The sequence below is a fragment of the Carassius carassius genome, chromosome 34, assembly GCF_963082965.1.
Source record: "Carassius carassius chromosome 34, fCarCar2.1, whole genome shotgun sequence".
Lineage (NCBI taxonomy): Eukaryota > Metazoa > Chordata > Actinopteri > Cypriniformes > Cyprinidae > Carassius > Carassius carassius.
The window spans coordinates 18,861,086-18,877,930 of NC_081788.1; the positions used below are offsets into that span (position 1 = coordinate 18,861,086).

Sequence of the window (16,845 nt, forward strand, 5' to 3'; positions counted from 1 at the left end):
AAAGCTTCAGGCAGGTGTATTTGATTATAGGGTTGAAGCTAAACTCTGCAGGACATCGGCTCTCCACAAACAAAGTTGCACATACCTGCTGTATTATGAATAATAACCATAAACAGCCTTTACGTAAATGTTCCTTCTGTAATTTGTTGATGTCAGAGAAACATCTGGCTGTCTTCAACCTTTTGATAGAGAAAACTTAATATTAAGCACACATTGAATAAACATATATAGCATATGAAGTGACCCAGGTGGGACTTGAACCCACAATCCACAGCTCCAGAGGCTGATGTCTTCTCCATTAGGTCACTGGGCCTTCATAATGTATAGTGCATAATTTAAAATGGCCACGATTCTCAGATATTATAAAAATGACAGATGGCAAAGTGTGGAAACATTTCATCTTTATATTTGTTTACAAACATCATTCAGAATTTCATAAAACTCTCATTCAATCTCACATATAAGTCTTTAGGTATTAGAATATTCCATGTGAAGTGGTTATATTAATAATGTTCTGCATATTTACACTAATGAAATAAAGTTGTTGGGAATGGGAGCAAACGCTGGGGATAACAGAGATGTGGTATGACAGACAAGTCCATAGCTGCAATCTGTGGTCATTTATTTTTAGAAAATGTTCAGTAATTTCCATTTTTATTGTATGAGACCCATGAATAGGACACAGTGTTCTCCTTCTGAAAAGATCACTGTTGAAAAAAATAAAAAATAAAAAAATTTCCCGTCACAGAGGTCAGTTAATTCTCAGCACATAGAGACTTTTTCACCTAGATATGACACTATAGAGACTGTGTCTGTTCCCCGAACTAGAAAATACAAAAAATGTCCAAACCAAGTTAAGATTAACAATTTAATTGAGGTTCAACAAATAAAAAAACAGAAGCAAAATGGATAAACAAATGATAAAGCTTGGCTTATTGAATATCAGATCCCTTTCTACGAAAACAGTTTTTGTAAATAATATGATCACTGAACATAATATAGATGTACTCTGTTTGACAGAAACCTGGCTAAAACCTGATGATTACATTATTTTAAATGAGTCCACCCCCCAAGATCACTGTTATAAACATGAGCCGCGTCTAAAAGGCAAAGGTGGAGGTGTTGCTTCAATTTATAACAACGTTTTCAGGATTTCTCAGAGGGCAGGCTTTAAGTATAACTCGTTAGAAGTAATGGTGCTTCATTTAACATTATCCAGAGAAACAAATGTTAATGATAAATCCCCTGTTATGTTTGTACTGGCTACTGTATACAGGCCACCAGGGCACCATACAGACTTTATTAAAGAGTTTGGTGATTTTACATCCAAGTTAGTTCTGGCTGCAGATAAAGTTTTAATAGTTGGTGATTTTAATATCCATGTTGATAATGAAAAAGATGCATTGGGATCAGCATTTATAGACATTCTGAACTCTATTGGTTTTAGACAACACGTTTCAGGACCTACTCATTGTCGAAATCATACTCTAGATTTAATACTGTCACATGGAATTGATGTTGATGGTGTTGAAATTATTCAGCCAAGTGATGATATCTCAGATCATTATTTAGTTCTGTGCAAACTTCATATAGCCAAAATTGTAAATTCTACTTCTTGTTACAAGTATGAAAGAACCATCACTTCTAAAACAAAAGACTGCTTTTTAAGTTATCTTCCTGATTAATCTATCCAAATTCCTTAGCATATCCAAAACCTCAGAACAACTTGATGATGTAACAAAAACTATGGACTCTCTCTTTTCTAGCACTTTAAATAAAGTTGCTCCTTTACGCTTAAGGAAGGTTAAGGAAAACAGTTTGACACCATGGTATAATGAGCATACTCGCACCCTAAAGAGAGCAGCCCGAAAAATGGGGCGCAGCTGGAGGAAAACAAAACTAGAGGTATTTCGTATTGCTTGACGGGAAAGTAACATATCCTACAGAAAAGCATTAAAAACTGCTAGATCCGATTACTTTTCTTCTCTTTTAGAAGAAAACAAACATAACCCCAGGTATTTATTCAATACAGTGGCTAAATTAACAAAAAATAAAGCCTCAACAAGTGTTGACATTTCCCAACACCACAGCAGTAATGACTTTATGAACTACTTTACTTCTAAAATCGATACGATTAGAGATAAAATTGCAACCATTCAGCCGTCAGCTACAGTATCACATCAGACAGTGCACTATAGACCCCCTGAGGAACAGTTCCACTCATTCTCTACCATAGGAGAGGAAGAATTGTATAAACTTGTTAAATCATCTAAACCAACAACATGTATGTTAGACCCTATACCATCTAAGCTCCTAAAAGAGGTGCTTCCAGAAGTCATAGATCCTCTTCTGACTATTATTAATTCCTTATTGTCATTAGGATATGTCCCCAAAACCTTCAAACTGGCTGTTATTAAGCCTCTCATCAAAAAAACCCAACTTGACCCCAAAGAACTAGTTAATTATAGACCAATCTCGAATCTCACTTTTCTGTACAAGATACTAGAAAAGGATTTAGACCGTATCATAGTACTGAGACTGCTCTCCTTAGAGTTACAAATGATCTGCTCTTATCATCTGATCGTGGGTGTATCTCTCTATTAGTTTTATTGGATCTTAGTGCTGCGTTTGACACAATTGACCACAACATTCTTTTGCATAGACTTGAACACTTTGTTGGCATCAGTGGAAGTGCATTAGCATGGTTTAAATCGTACTTATATGACCACCATCAGTTCGTAGCAGTGAATGAAGATGTATCCTATCGATCACAAGTGCAGTATTGAGTACCTCAAGGCTCAGTACTAGGGCCGCTACGCTTCACGCTTTATATGTTACCCTTGGGAGATATCATCAGGAAACATGGTGTTAGCTTTCACTGTTATGCTGATGATACTCAGCTCTATATTTCTTCGCGGCCCGGTGAAACACACCAATTTGAAAAACTAATGGAATGCATAGTCGATATAAAAAACTGGATGACGAGTAATTTCTTACTGCTAAATTCTGAAAAAAACAGAGGTGTTAATTATAGGACCTAAAAACTCCACTTGTAATAACCTAGAACACTGTCTAAGACTTGATGTTTGCTCTGTCAATTCTTCGTCATCAGTTAGGAACCTAGGTGTGCTATTTGATCGCAATCTTTCCTTAGAAAGCCACGTTTCTAGCATTTGTAAAACTGCATTTTTCCATCTCAAAAATATATCTAAATTACGGCCTATGCTCTCAATGTCAAATGCAGAAATGTTAATCCATGCATTTATGACCTCAAGGTTAGATTATTGTAATGCTTTATTGGGTGGTTGTTCTGCACGCTTAGTAAACAAACTACAGCTAGTCCAAAATGCAGCAGCAAGAGTTCTTACTAGAACCAGGAAGTATGACCATATTCGCCCGGTCCTGTCAACACTGCACTGGCTCCCTATCAAACATCGTATAGATTTTAAAATATTGCTTATAACTTATAAAGCCCTGAATGGTTTAGCACCTCAGTATTTGAATGAGCTCCTTTTACATTATAATCCTCTACGTCCGCTACATTCTCAAAACTCAGGCAATTTGATAATACCTAGAATATCAAAATCAAATGCAGGCGGCAGATCCTTTTCCTATTTGGCGCCTAAACTCTGGAATAACCTACCTAACATTGTTCGGGAGGCAGACACACTCTTGCAGTTTAAATCCAGATTAAAGACCCATCTCTTTAACCTGGCATACACATAACATACTAATATGCTTTTAACATCCAAATCCGTTAAAGGATTTTTAGGCTGCATTAATTAGGTAAACCGGAACCGGAAACACTTCCCATAACACCCTATGTACTTGCTTCATTATTAGAAGAATGGCATCTACGCTAATATTTGTCTGTTTCTCTCTTGTTCCTAGGTCACCGTGGCCACCAGATCCAGTCTGTGTCCAGATCAGAGGGTCACTGCAGTCACCCGGATCCAGTACGTATCCAGACCAGATGGTGGATCAGCACCTAGAAAGGACCTCTACATCCCTGAAAGACAGCGGAGACCAGGACAACTAGAGCCCCAGATACAGATCTCCTGTAAAGACCTTGTCTCAGAGGAGCACCAGGACAAGACCACAGGAAACAGATGATTCTTCTGCACAATCTGACTTTGCTGCGGCCTGGAATTGAACTACTGGTTTCGTCCGGTCAGAGGAGAACTGGCCCCCCAACTGAGTCTGGTTTCTCCCAAGGTTTTTTTCTCCATTCTGTCACCGATGGAGTTTCGGTTCCTTGCCGCTGTCGCCTCTGGCTTGCTTAGTTGGGGTCACTTCATCTACAGTGATATCGTTGACTTGATTGCAAATAAATGCACAGACACTATTTAATTGAACAGAGATGACATCACTGAATTTAATGATGAACTGCCTTTAACTATCATTTTGCATTATTGACACTGTTTTCCTAATGAATGTTGTTCAGTTGCTTTGACGCATTGTATTTTGTTTAAAGCGCTATATAAATAAAGGTGACTTTGACTTTGACTTTGTCTGTCCTATTGGTATTGTTATCAGTAGGAAGAAAGGAATCCGACTAACGTGGCTAGGCATTTCAGCAATATGTCAAAATCAACCACATGTATAAAACTGGAATAAAAAAATGAAACCAACCAATTAAATAATAGTAACAAAATAGAAAATGAAACAACTTTTCGAAAAAAGACATTGCTTTTATTTTACTGTCTTATAAAGGTGTTCTTGAAATTCCGGCCAAGCTCTGTGCAACTTCTCCTACTTTTTTTTTGTTAATTAATTATTAAGCTGGAATTGGAGCAAACACCACTTAAAGACTGAAACCATGTTCAAAGATGATTAAGCAATCCTGGAGCTTATCATGAAAAAAAAAAAAAGCTGGAACAAAAATACACACATACTGTTTACACAAAATGCCATAAAAACCTGAACAATGATTTTAAGTGTTAAATACTGTTTATATATCTTAGGTAGGAGAATCCATCTGTAAATGGCATTTAAAAATAAACAGACAACCATAGACATGAATGATGGAGTAAAAACACATTTACATATAAAACATGTTCAACATGATAAGCTGTTTATAAAACAAGTCCTTTCAGAGATCTGAATTTAAAGAAAGAATTGAAAACTGCCACGTTGACAGGATAAATTGAAGCTGGTCTCTTTTATATATTGAGCATGAACTGGTCACAATATTTCAGAGCAAAACCTTCTTTTTCTCACCAGTCTTTCTGTGACATAGAACAGCATGATTGGTCAGTCAGGATTCTATTGCTCCACTTACTGATGACCTGATTGGCCCTTTTTCTGTTATTCAAAAAGATGTAACACAAGTCATCTCATCAGCCAGTTCCTCTTCCTCGTGGCTCCTGATCGGCTCCTCATCACTGTATATGGCTGAACCACACATGTCTGTGTGGTTCAGGAACCCTTGGCTCTCCCCAGGGCCCCCACGACTCAAGAGATCACTTGCAGCACTTTCCATCTCATCTATGGTCATGTGACAGGCATCTGCAATCTCACGTTTGGCAAAGGCGACAAATTTTGGGTCCTTGGCATACAACCCCAAACCCTCAGAGATTAAGACCTGAGGAAGACAAAAAGAGAAAGATCTGAAGTGACTGATGGAACCATACATGTCAAACTCAGATGAAATACATGTTACTGTTCAAAAGTTTGTGGTCTGTGTAAGTTATTTTTCTTGAGGGCTTTAATATATTTACTAAGCAAAAATGAATTAAATTGATAAAAAGTGACAGTAAAGACATTTATAATATTACAAAAGATTATAATTTATAATAATAATTCATTACTGACAAAAATAAATGTTTCTTGAGCATCATATTGGCATATTAAAATGGTTTCTGAAGGATCATGTGACACTGAAGACTGAAATAATGACTGCTGAAAATTCAGGTTTGCCGTCACAGGAATAAATTATATTTCATAATATATGAACATTATTGTATTCGATTTTTATATTTTACAGTTATTTTAATAAATATATTACATTCCGTTATTTTACTAGATAATTTTAGTTAATATAAAGTGCATATATAATACATATCTACACATACATACATACACATATATTTATAAGAATATATGAATATAATATTTATATTTATTTATCTAAATAAGTTTAAATAAAAGGATTATATCATATCATATCATATCATATCCTTCATAATGTATAGTGCATAATGTAAAATAGCCACGATTCTCAGATATTATAAAAATGACAGATGGCAAAGTGTGGAAACATTTCATCTTTATATTTGTTTACAAACATCATTCAGAATTTCATAAAACTCTCATTCAATCTCACATATAAGTCTTTAGGTATTAGAATATTCCATGTGAAGTGGTTATATTAATAATGTTCTGCATATTTACACTAATGAAATAAAGTTGTTGGGAATGGGAGCAAACGCTGGGGATAACAGAGATGTGGTATGACAGACAAGTCCATAGCTGCAATCTGTGATCATTTATTTTTAGAAAATGTTCAGTAATTTCCATTTTTATTGTATGAGACCCATGAATAGGACACAGTGTTCTCCTTCTGAAAAGATCACTGTTGCTGTGTCTGTCCTATTGGTCCACATATCCATACTATCTAATACAGCAGCATTAGGCCTACTAATTTTATGAGGAGCTCCTGTGTTTGCTTAGATGATGTTAAGTAATGTTCCCTTGACGTTGCTTTAATGTTGTTTTAGATGTAACATGTTATAATGTTACTGTTATATTGTTGTAGTCAAAATGTCATTTGTCTGTAATGTTATTTTGATATTTTTGTAATGTTGCTCTCATACTCTTGTGTTTCTCTGCTCATACCGCTTCCACCAGACTGTCAGCGCTGCCTCTCTTCTCGCTGTATTGAGGACTGAGTTGGGAGGGGACTCTGAGGGTAGTGTAGGCTCTATATGGCTGCCCTGCTCCACCTGTAGAGGGTCCCGAGTACCATCCCATACTGGGTTGCCGAACCGACGCAGGCACTCCGACGCCACTAGCCTTTTTGTCCCAGATGCCCACAGATGCCCCTTCTGCTCCCTCCTCCTCTACCAGGATGAGGGGAGCGTAGAGGACACGGCCCCGACGAGGGCCAGTTTTTGCCCAGGATGCTGTTGAACCCGTGGACGATCTAGCGCTGCTTTGACGAGAATCGTAGCTTCCGTATCCCTAAAAGGGAGAGAAAGAAACAGAGGAAGACTGAATCACATAGATTCTGTTCAATCTCACTTTCATAATGTTGTTGTTTGTTAATATTCAAGGGGGTTACTTCAGTTATAAAAAGCAGTTGACAAACAGGAACGATGAACTGTATGAAGATAAGGTGTTTCTTCAACTACAGGCAAGTTTAGACCCTGTGGACTTTTGGAAAATAAAATCCTTGTAGAACATTTTTAAGCATGTTTAATTCTTCTGTTAAGACTAATTTCACTAGTAACGTTTTATGCATCCTATACAAAAATACATAAAAATAAAATATTATCACAAAAACATATCTCACATATTGTTACATATATTCACTACAGTTAGCCCCTAATAAACGTTTTTCAAAAATATATTTACTGAGCAGTTATAGTGAAGCTTGAGATTGATATGCGAGACATAATATGTAATATATTAAAAATAATTTTTACATAATGCATATTAAAATATGTACATTTATTTAGCCATTTGTTTGTTTTCAAAGTTGTTAAAATAATGACTATTTGATTAATATTTCAATTGAAAGCCTGGGTCTGGGAAAAGGGAACAAACTATAAAATCAAATGCATTTGAAAAGCAGAATGTTTTTTAATGTGCTCTTCATTTGACAAAAACTGAATTAATTTAATGTAATTTATTTGAATGTTTTATTTTATAATCCATGTCACTTTAGTCAGCGAATAAAACATAAAGACAATGCAATAAATGAAATCCCTGTAACATTGGGGAAGATGTGAAAACAAAAAGAACACAATTATTTAATAGTGTGCCATGGACAAGAAATGCTATATAGTAATATTACCTGTGAACGCACTCTGCAGGGAGGGGAGTTCTGATGGTATGTTCCTGGGATGGGCAGATCATCGCTGCTACCTTGCCTTCTTAAACACTGTATGTTAAATGAAGCCTTTCTCGCTGAGAAACGGACAAAAAATAATGAAAAGCAGTTTAAAAGCAATTTACAGATTACTTCTACAGGTTCAGTACAAACCTTTATTACATACACACAATATTACAAATAACAATTATTAAATAAATAAATCAGAATGGATGATTTTACCCGTAGGTGTTGCTGGCAACAGGCGTCTCCGTGCTGTCCTCCTGCCTTCACCATAACTGTTTCCATAATGATTCCCATAGACAGGGTGCCTCATAGAGTGTCCATCATTCATGTCTCTATGTCCCGGGAACATTGTGCTGTCTTCTGGATAGCCATGCCTGAGGACAAAAAAAGATTGTATGGATTATAATTCATTAAATGAATCAGCATCCAAATATGAATTCATTAATTCAGGCACAAGTAAGACTTGATGAGTACCTTTCTCTAGAGATGACGCTCTCGCTGTCCTCATCTTTTCCATAGAAGCGCTGCTCTCCAGGGTACTCACCATCTTCCTCTCTCCGAGATAGTGGAGAAGAGAATCTGTCCCTGGAGTCCCTCCTGAGGGAGAAAAAAGGAAACCAGCCATCAGCAGGAGACTGATAGAACAGCAGACAGGAACAGAGAAGGGTAATGGGTGGTTCTGCAGACTGTGTGGAAAGCTTACCTTGGGTATTTGTAGTATGATGGTCTATCAAACAAAAAAAACAGTATGTAAAACAAATTACCAATAAATTGCATAATTAATATGAGGTATAACATAAATAAATACAGTACTAACAACTATATTTACCTCCTGGGCAGCTGGTCAATCACACCATTCTTGTGCTGGTAATGAAAGGAGGAACGCAGGCTGTCTCTTCTTCTAAAGTTCTCGTGCTCCAGAGTGCCGTTCCCATTTGGTGTTTTTGCTAAGGAGCTCCTACGTCCCAGTCCCCCATTTAGGATGCTATCTCCTGAGACAGGAACAGGAGCACCGCTGGGAGTAGTGACCAAAGAGGAGCGCCGGCTTTTGCTTGAGGGCTCAGTGTGGCCTGCATAGCCATTTTCGTTCTAAGAGACCAGCAATATGAGAGAGAAAAAGAAAAACAGAAAGTATATTTACACTACTGTTCAAAGTTTGTTCTCAGTACAATTTGTTTTGGAAAAGATTACATTAAAGTAATTAAAAGTGCCAACAAAGACATTTATAATGTTACAAATATTTCAAATTAATGCAGTTTTTTTAAACATCCTTTTGCATTCTGTTTACAACAAGAAATGTTTCTTTGGCACCAAATCAGCGTATTAGAATGATTTCTGATGGATCATGTGATGCTGAAGACTATGTTAGCATTTGCTTGTGGTTGAACCTATACAAAAACAAAACCAATCAGAGGCTCAGTGCCCTAATGGATAAGGCATCAGCCTCTGGAGCTGGAGATTGTGGGTTCAAGTGCCACTTGGGTCTCCAGCCTTTCGATGCTGCTAACAGTGCAATGACTCAAAATACTTTAAAAGTGTGCTGCAAAAATTATTGTGCCTTTGAGAACAAATTACTCAACTTACTCTACAGGTGGTAAACTTTTACTAAGGAAAGCAACTATTAGCAATCATGCACTCTATGATTGACGTAATCAAATTATGCACCTTAATATACTGTATGATGAATGCTGGCAACATCAATGGCTAAGGAAATGGAATGCAATAGTTTATATACTCATTTCATACAACTAGCCAAACCACAACATCTACACCTGCACCTCAAAATCCTCAGCTCAAACTTCTATTAATTACCTGATTTCTGCTCCTGTCTCCTTCTCAAATTACCATCCATCTCAATAGACCAAGTGCCTCATTAATCTGAATGATGATCTAACCCTTCTGTCTCTGACTATTTGGATATAATGGGCTGTTTTCTATTCAGCACATTTATAAGATGAATTTAGTGTGCTTCAGTTAATTGATTAAAAAACAGAGTAATTAAAGTTTCAGAAATTTGCTCCAAAATAAGATTAATGGTCCAAGTGATAAGCACCTTATAACTAGGATCATCTTCCTCTTGCTCCTCCTCCAGGCCCTCTTCTTCCTCCTCCAGATCTTCGTTCATGGCCAGTCTCATTTCTGGCCCCAGGTCCTGCAGAGTTCTCAGCCCTGCCTGACACAGATGCACACGGAAAGAGACAAATGCCACAGTATATATATGCAGCTCACCATACAGCTGAGTTAAACAATACATACAATCAGGCACAATGTATACAGCACAGACAATCAGGCTCCAGACACCAGTTTATGTAAAAAACAAACAAACAAAAACTGCTAAATTTTGAGTCTGGGAGAGTTTAGATGCTAAAGGGGACCAGTGGCCTAATGGATAAGGCATCAGCCTCCGGAGCTGGAGATTGTGGGTTTGAGTCCCACCTGGGTCAAAAACCTAAAACTTTGTGGTGCAACAGAAACTTTAAGTTAAAAGTGCAGTTCTGCTTGATGAGTTTGTGAGGATCATATGAGATGACTGAGGTCACAAACATAACAATGATAATTTAAAACCAACTAGGGCTGCAAGAGGTTTTCATGGTTTATACTTAGAATTAAGGACTGAGACCACATGGAAAAAGTTTAAAATAAATAGAGGTCTAATAGCTATGGTATCAGCTGAGAATTGTGGGTTCATATCCCACCTGGGTTACAAACCTTGTTATTATATATATATGCTGCCACCAATATTCAAGTTAAAATTGTTATTCAAATATATTATCAGCTACAAGGGTCAACCTATCAAAGACAATCTGACTGTTAGAATGTTGAAGTGAGTCCTGCTGGATAAATTCGCTGTGATTATATGAGAAGGATGAGGCTGTAAACATAACTTAAAATTAAGTAGGGTTAGAAGAGGGAATCTAAATATTGTTATGTTATCATGGCTTGTACTTACTATTACTGAGACTATATATCAAAGTCACAAGAAGGCCTAAAGGCCTAATGCATAAGACAAAAGCCATTGGATTTGGTAATTGTGGGATCGAGCCTTACCTGGGGTGCAAACCTTACATTTTTGTTATTTATACAATTTAAGTTAAAATTGTAGAGAAAAACTGATATCACAACCAATCAAAGCTAAGCTTTCTGTTAAATGATTTAATGAAGTTGAAGCGTGTCCTGAAGAATTACATCAATAATATGAGATGCTCTGAGGCTGTAAACAAAACAACTGATAATTTAAAACCAAGCAGGGCTGAAAGAAAAAAATCACAATACTGTTGCTTTCATGGATAATACTTAGAACTATTGACTGAGACTACATGAAGATGCATAAAAATGGCCTAGTGGCCTAATGGATAAGGCATCAGCCTTTGAAGCTAATGGTTGTGGGTTCAAGTCCCACCTGGGTCATAAGATGAGCTTCTTTTGATTAGAATGTAAAGTGTTTTTCAAAACTTTTACTCTAAGATTGGCAGATTGTGAAAAAAGCAACCTGTAAAAATGATAAAATGTATGCAGCATGGCCATAAACACACACATGTAACCTCAACCCACCAATGACAGCACACCCACAGAGAATAATAATCAGAGACTGTAAGGTGATACTTGATATGAAGACAGTCAGGATCACAGTTCTATAGTGAAGACTTTTGTTAGTTTAATCTAACAAGTGGATCATCTCTCAGTAGATCATCTCTCAATGTGGAATTTGTACAAAGCCATTAAATAATTCAAGTCATCGAACTTTGTGATTTTATTTTGTGCAAGTGCGGGGCATTTTGCATAAAATGTGTGATTTAGCAAATGCAATGGTATTATTGTGTCCACATAAAGACACTCCATAAATAAAATGCAGAAACTGGGATAGAGATCTACCTGTAGAGCTAAAGGGTTACCATTCTCTGTCTCTCCCAGACCCACTATCTCTTTCCTTTTCCGGAACTTCCTGAAATAGTCCTGGATCAAGAATGTGGCGTAGAATTTACCCACAGTCACTTCCTCATCTGTAAAATAATCAACATAGAATGTTGCAAATAAAACAGCACAAAAAGTTGAAAAATGTTTCTGACTTGCGTAACTGTGTTTATTTGGGTTTTGCAGCATTCAGAAATGAATTGAGGATGCCTTTTAAATGACAGTTAAATTAAATAGGAATTGAGACAGATTACCTGAATGATCTGTTCTTGTGTATTCTGTTTATGTGTGATCATTTTACAGCTTAGTAAGTTCTTCATTCCATTTAAAATTAAAATTTCTGTAGGCTATAGAATATACAATTCAATTCACACTTAAAGGGAGCCAATTTTGCCAAACCCTGCTGCATTGTGGTAATTTCACTGATTTAAAGAACTAGAAACAGTAAATGTAATCCAGAAAGAATTTACCAGCAGGGGGTGGAATAACCTCATCCAATATTTTGGGTTTTGTTTTCTTCCAAATCTTCTTAATGATGATTCTCAACTCTTCGTTCTCTTGATCAGGGTTTCCTGAGAACAACACATTATAGCCACATCAGCTTACACAGCTACCTAAGACCATGTCCTTTTACACACCGATTGTCTTATTCATTCTCAAACAGTTTTACTGCATATTGTTATTCTGCATGGTAACCTGTATTGTTGTATGTGGTTGAATTCAGTCATGTTTAATTTAAAAGGAAAAATATGACAATGAAAGAAAGCCTCCAGAGTTTATATGCAAAGCACACCTTCATATAAATCTCCTGTACCTCAAACAGAGAGGTGAAGTGGATGAGTATGCATAGGCTGTGTATGTTTGTGTGTATACCCATACTGACCCTCAGTTTTAATTTTCAGAGCTGTTCTGACCAGGGCGAACAGGGTGGCATTGAAGGTCACCGTACCATCACTGTTCAGGGGCATATTCATGGCAACCAGCCTCTAACAGAAAGAAAGAGGGAGATATAGCGAGAGAGAAAGAAAGGAATATGAACAGACCAAGTGGATTTTGTGTGTGTATCTGTACCTTGCAAGCCACACGGTGAGGACAGAGCTTTCCAAATCCAAGTGGCGGCTGGATTCTCCTGAGCAAAGCCACTACATCCAAATGTTTTATACGACCCCTGGAAAACAAACACACATTTAATTAAACTAAAAAAAAAGAAAAAGAAAAGCATTAGAGAGAGAGACTGGTAATCTTACTTGGCTTCAGGGTCATACTCTGACCAGATTCTTTTAAACTCATCCAGGTGATGTGGCCCGAGAATTGACCAATCACGGGTCAGATAGTCAAAATTGTCCATAATGACAGCAACAAACAGATTAATAATCTGAAAAAGCACAACAAAGAAAAGCATTTGCATTTCACTGTGCAAATCACACTGAAAACATTTTAGCCTACAAAGTGCTATCATGCCTTGCATAATGATAACTAAGAGAGATCAACAATGATTTATTTTTTTGTTACAAATATTTATTTAGAGTTTCATTTGTCAGAAAAAAGTTAAAATATAAGAGTTTTCTTTTAATTTTTAATAAAGCTGGGAAAAAATACAGCCAAAATGTAACTGCATGACAAAAGTTATAAAGGGAAAGTTTTGAAGAATAGAGTTATTTTAATAAACAACAGCGTTTTACCAAGAAGGCGCAGAGCATAAAGAAACTGATAAAGTAGACAATAGCAATGGTGCTGCCACAGGAGAATTCTTCCCCGGGTTCATAGTCTGACTCTGGGTCACAACGCTTTCCTGGAAGACTGGCCAACATGATCTCCTGCCACGCTTCACCTGTTGCACACCTGCACACGAAGAGCACAGATGCCTTTATCCAAAACAACTTACGTTGCATTCAAGGTATACATTTTCTAGGAATCAAATCCATGTACTTGATGTTACAAGTACCATGCTCTTCTAAACACACTCTCACCTGAAAAGAAGCAGCACAGCCTGCGGAAAAGTCTGAAAATTGTTGTTCCTGTTAATTTGTGTGTGGTCATGCATGGCGATTTTTCCGAATGTCTGATGAATAAAGCATTAATTATATTTTAAATGGTTTAGTTGTTCATTAAAAAAAGCCTTTTTAATAGAAATAGAAATAGTATAAACTAAAAATATAACAAAAAATATACATTTTCCCAGCCTTCAATTACCTGCATTCCAATCACAGCATAGATGAAGAAGATCATAGCGATCAGAAGAGCAACATACGGCAGGGCCTGAGGGACAACAAGAACAGTTAGACTACAACATTTGCTCAAAATATGAAAAATGGATTAGTAATCTTTTTCCTCTGACCTGGAGTGATTTCACAAAAGTCCAGAGCAGGGTACGAATGCCCTCTCCCTTGCTGAGCAACTTAACCAGTCGCATTACCCGAAACAGGCGGAAGAATGTAATGGACACACGAGAGCTGTCCTCTGAGCTCTAAAGAGAAAATGAACTATAAGTGAGCTAATGTCTGCATGAAACCCAAATATAATCATTATTAGAATTTAATAAGACTCAAATGATAGTTGAGACAGAAAAATATTGCCACTGATTTGAACTTGAACTGCGCAATATGGCAAGTTATCTTTGCAAGTTTAGCCTATATTATAGAACCCATCTATTTCAGTCTTGTTGGTTGCATAAGGAAAAGAGAAACTCACACTGAACTCTGTAACCACAATGTCCACCACACTTCCCACCACAATCAGAGCATCAAAGGAATTCCACGCATCGACAAAGTAATGCTGCAGAACAGAAAATAATTATAAAAAATCAACCAGATATTAAGAAGAACATACTTGAAATGTTCAAGATGAAATACAGCTTCAGAATTAATAGTAAACACATATCAAATCTGCAAGTGAAATGACTGACCCTGAGTCTGAGAGCCATCAGTTTAATAATCATCTCCACAGTGAAGAGGCCGGTGAAAACCATATTGAGGATGTCCATCACATAACTAAAAAATTTTGACTGGTCATAGTGCTGTGGAAGAATCCAGAAAGAGTGTGATTCTACATTCAGCATTTGACTTATATGTTTAGATAGAGACCTTCTTCAAATGTTTCAGTGCAGCCGACTTCTCACTCAAATGCTGCTACTCAATACTATTTTATTCTCAATACTATTTCAGCACTGGCCTCAGGGTTCATGTTGGAGTTTAAGTATGCTCATATAACCTCAGAATACCAAAAATAGACAAAACTTCTGATTCTATAAATGCTGATTTTACTGCTTATGTAAGACTTTTCAGACTCAGCTGTTTACCTGCACAGCCAGAGTAACAGTGTTGAGGAGAATCAGCACAAACATGATGTACTCAAAGCCTGTGGAGTTGATTATAGACCAGAACTTGTACTGCACTGGGTTTTTGGGGATGTACAGCTTCAGCGGCTGGGCCTTTAGGGCGTATTCCACACACTGTCTCTGTAAGTAACAAAAATAAGGAGACTTAATGTGAAAAATACACACTGGAGTATAATAGTGCACAACTCATATAAAATAGGCTATTATTCAAAATGAAAAGTCAACATGAAATCTTACAAACTTTTGATACAAATTTCAGTTCTTATTATGAATTATTTATCCGTGCATCATAACACATAGACTGCAATATTATTATTCAATACCCCATTTTACTAAGATAAAAAATACTATTTAAAGGTTTGGAGTTGGTAAAATGTTTAATGTTTATGAAATTTTTTTTACACGGTTGCATTTTTTAAAACAAAAATATGGTTAAGAAAACAGTCATATTGTAAAATATTATTACACTTTGAAATAACCATTTTCTATTATAATATATTTTAAAATGTAATTTATTCTTATGGTGGCAAAGCTCGATTTTCAGCGTCCATTATTCTAGTCTTCAGTGTCACATGATCCTTCAGAAATTCCTCTTATGTGCTGATTTGATGCTTTTTGATTTTTTTATTACAGTAATTATTAAAAACAAGAAAAAAATCATACTGACCCCAAACCTTTGAAAAAATAATTTGTCATGTTATAGAGATAAAATTGGTTGTGAACTTAAATGCAAAATGTAAAATACTGGAATATGTCAAATATTCTTGTAAAATAATGGAATATGTCAAATATTCTTTAAAATAGCCTTTCTTCCAACCTGATTTTTGTCCAGCTCACAGTTCTTGAACTCAGCCTCTCCTTGCTCACGAAAAGTGATGATGACAAAACCCACGAAGATGTTCATCATGAAGAAGGCGATGATGATGATGTAGACGATGAAGAATATAGAGATCTCCACACGGTAGTTGTAAATGGGGCCGTGATTCTCTGCATTGGCATCAATGGCTTTGTAGAGCAGCCTGAACAAGGAAAAATGAAATGTGAAGCAGGTTGTACAAACATGGTCATGGTGACCTTCGGAGACATATGGAGGAAGATGTCAGAAGCAGACTCACGCTGGCCAACCCTCAAAAGTGGAGACTGTAAACAGGGCCATCATTCCCATCAGTACATTATCGAAGTTGAATTCACTGTTGATCCAGATCCTCTCTCTCACCATTGGATGACTCACATCTCCATCTTTATACACCACAAATGTGCCCCTGTGTCACACAACCAATTTGTAGGCACAATTGGATTTACACATAGACCACAAACAATCATGACACATAAGCATACATGTTGCTCAAATGCGCACACATGTGGATTAAAGAGTAATGATAGATGCAGAAATATGGCATACTTGCACTGTTCTGGAGTGTTTTTAGCTTCATCTGTGCAGCGATAAAATTTTCCCTACAAAATACAACAGTAATAATGCATTACAAAGTACATAAGTACATATTAGTATTAGTATATATATATATATATGTAGACA

At 36.6% G+C, this 16,845-nt stretch overlaps 1 protein-coding gene and 2 non-coding genes across 3 annotated transcripts in view; 2 read left to right on the top strand and 1 right to left on the bottom strand.

The window, feature by feature from the left end:
* Positions 1-4,948: 4,948 nt before the first annotated feature.
* The window catches only part of LOC132114639 (voltage-dependent L-type calcium channel subunit alpha-1D-like), a 44,679-nt gene continuing 32,782 nt past the window's right edge, over positions 4,949-16,845 (bottom strand). The window contains exons 26-48 of the mRNA XM_059522873.1: positions 16,711-16,763; positions 16,424-16,570; positions 16,126-16,327; positions 15,270-15,428; positions 14,877-14,987; positions 14,663-14,746; positions 14,310-14,438; positions 14,165-14,230; positions 13,942-14,033; positions 13,654-13,813; positions 13,219-13,346; positions 13,043-13,139; positions 12,855-12,957; positions 12,442-12,543; positions 11,933-12,060; positions 10,113-10,232; positions 8,889-9,148; positions 8,763-8,786; positions 8,534-8,656; positions 8,276-8,433; positions 8,018-8,130; positions 6,838-7,182; positions 4,949-5,584 (exon numbers count right to left, since the gene is read on the bottom strand). Of these exons, the coding sequence (XP_059378856.1) occupies positions 5,312-5,584; positions 6,838-7,182; positions 8,018-8,130; positions 8,276-8,433; positions 8,534-8,656; positions 8,763-8,786; positions 8,889-9,148; positions 10,113-10,232; positions 11,933-12,060; positions 12,442-12,543; positions 12,855-12,957; positions 13,043-13,139; positions 13,219-13,346; positions 13,654-13,813; positions 13,942-14,033; positions 14,165-14,230; positions 14,310-14,438; positions 14,663-14,746; positions 14,877-14,987; positions 15,270-15,428; positions 16,126-16,327; positions 16,424-16,570; positions 16,711-16,763 (3,177 nt within the window). The 3' untranslated portion in view covers positions 4,949-5,311. The remainder of the gene's footprint in view (positions 5,585-6,837; positions 7,183-8,017; positions 8,131-8,275; positions 8,434-8,533; positions 8,657-8,762; positions 8,787-8,888; positions 9,149-10,112; positions 10,233-11,932; positions 12,061-12,441; positions 12,544-12,854; positions 12,958-13,042; positions 13,140-13,218; positions 13,347-13,653; positions 13,814-13,941; positions 14,034-14,164; positions 14,231-14,309; positions 14,439-14,662; positions 14,747-14,876; positions 14,988-15,269; positions 15,429-16,125; positions 16,328-16,423; positions 16,571-16,710; positions 16,764-16,845) is intronic.
* Positions 10,431-10,503, top strand: trnar-ccg (transfer RNA arginine (anticodon CCG)). The gene has a single exon. It is a non-coding gene; the product is annotated as a tRNA-Arg (tRNA).
* trnaq-uug (transfer RNA glutamine (anticodon UUG)) lies at positions 11,395-11,467 on the top strand. Its single transcript has one exon. It is a non-coding gene; the product is annotated as a tRNA-Gln (tRNA).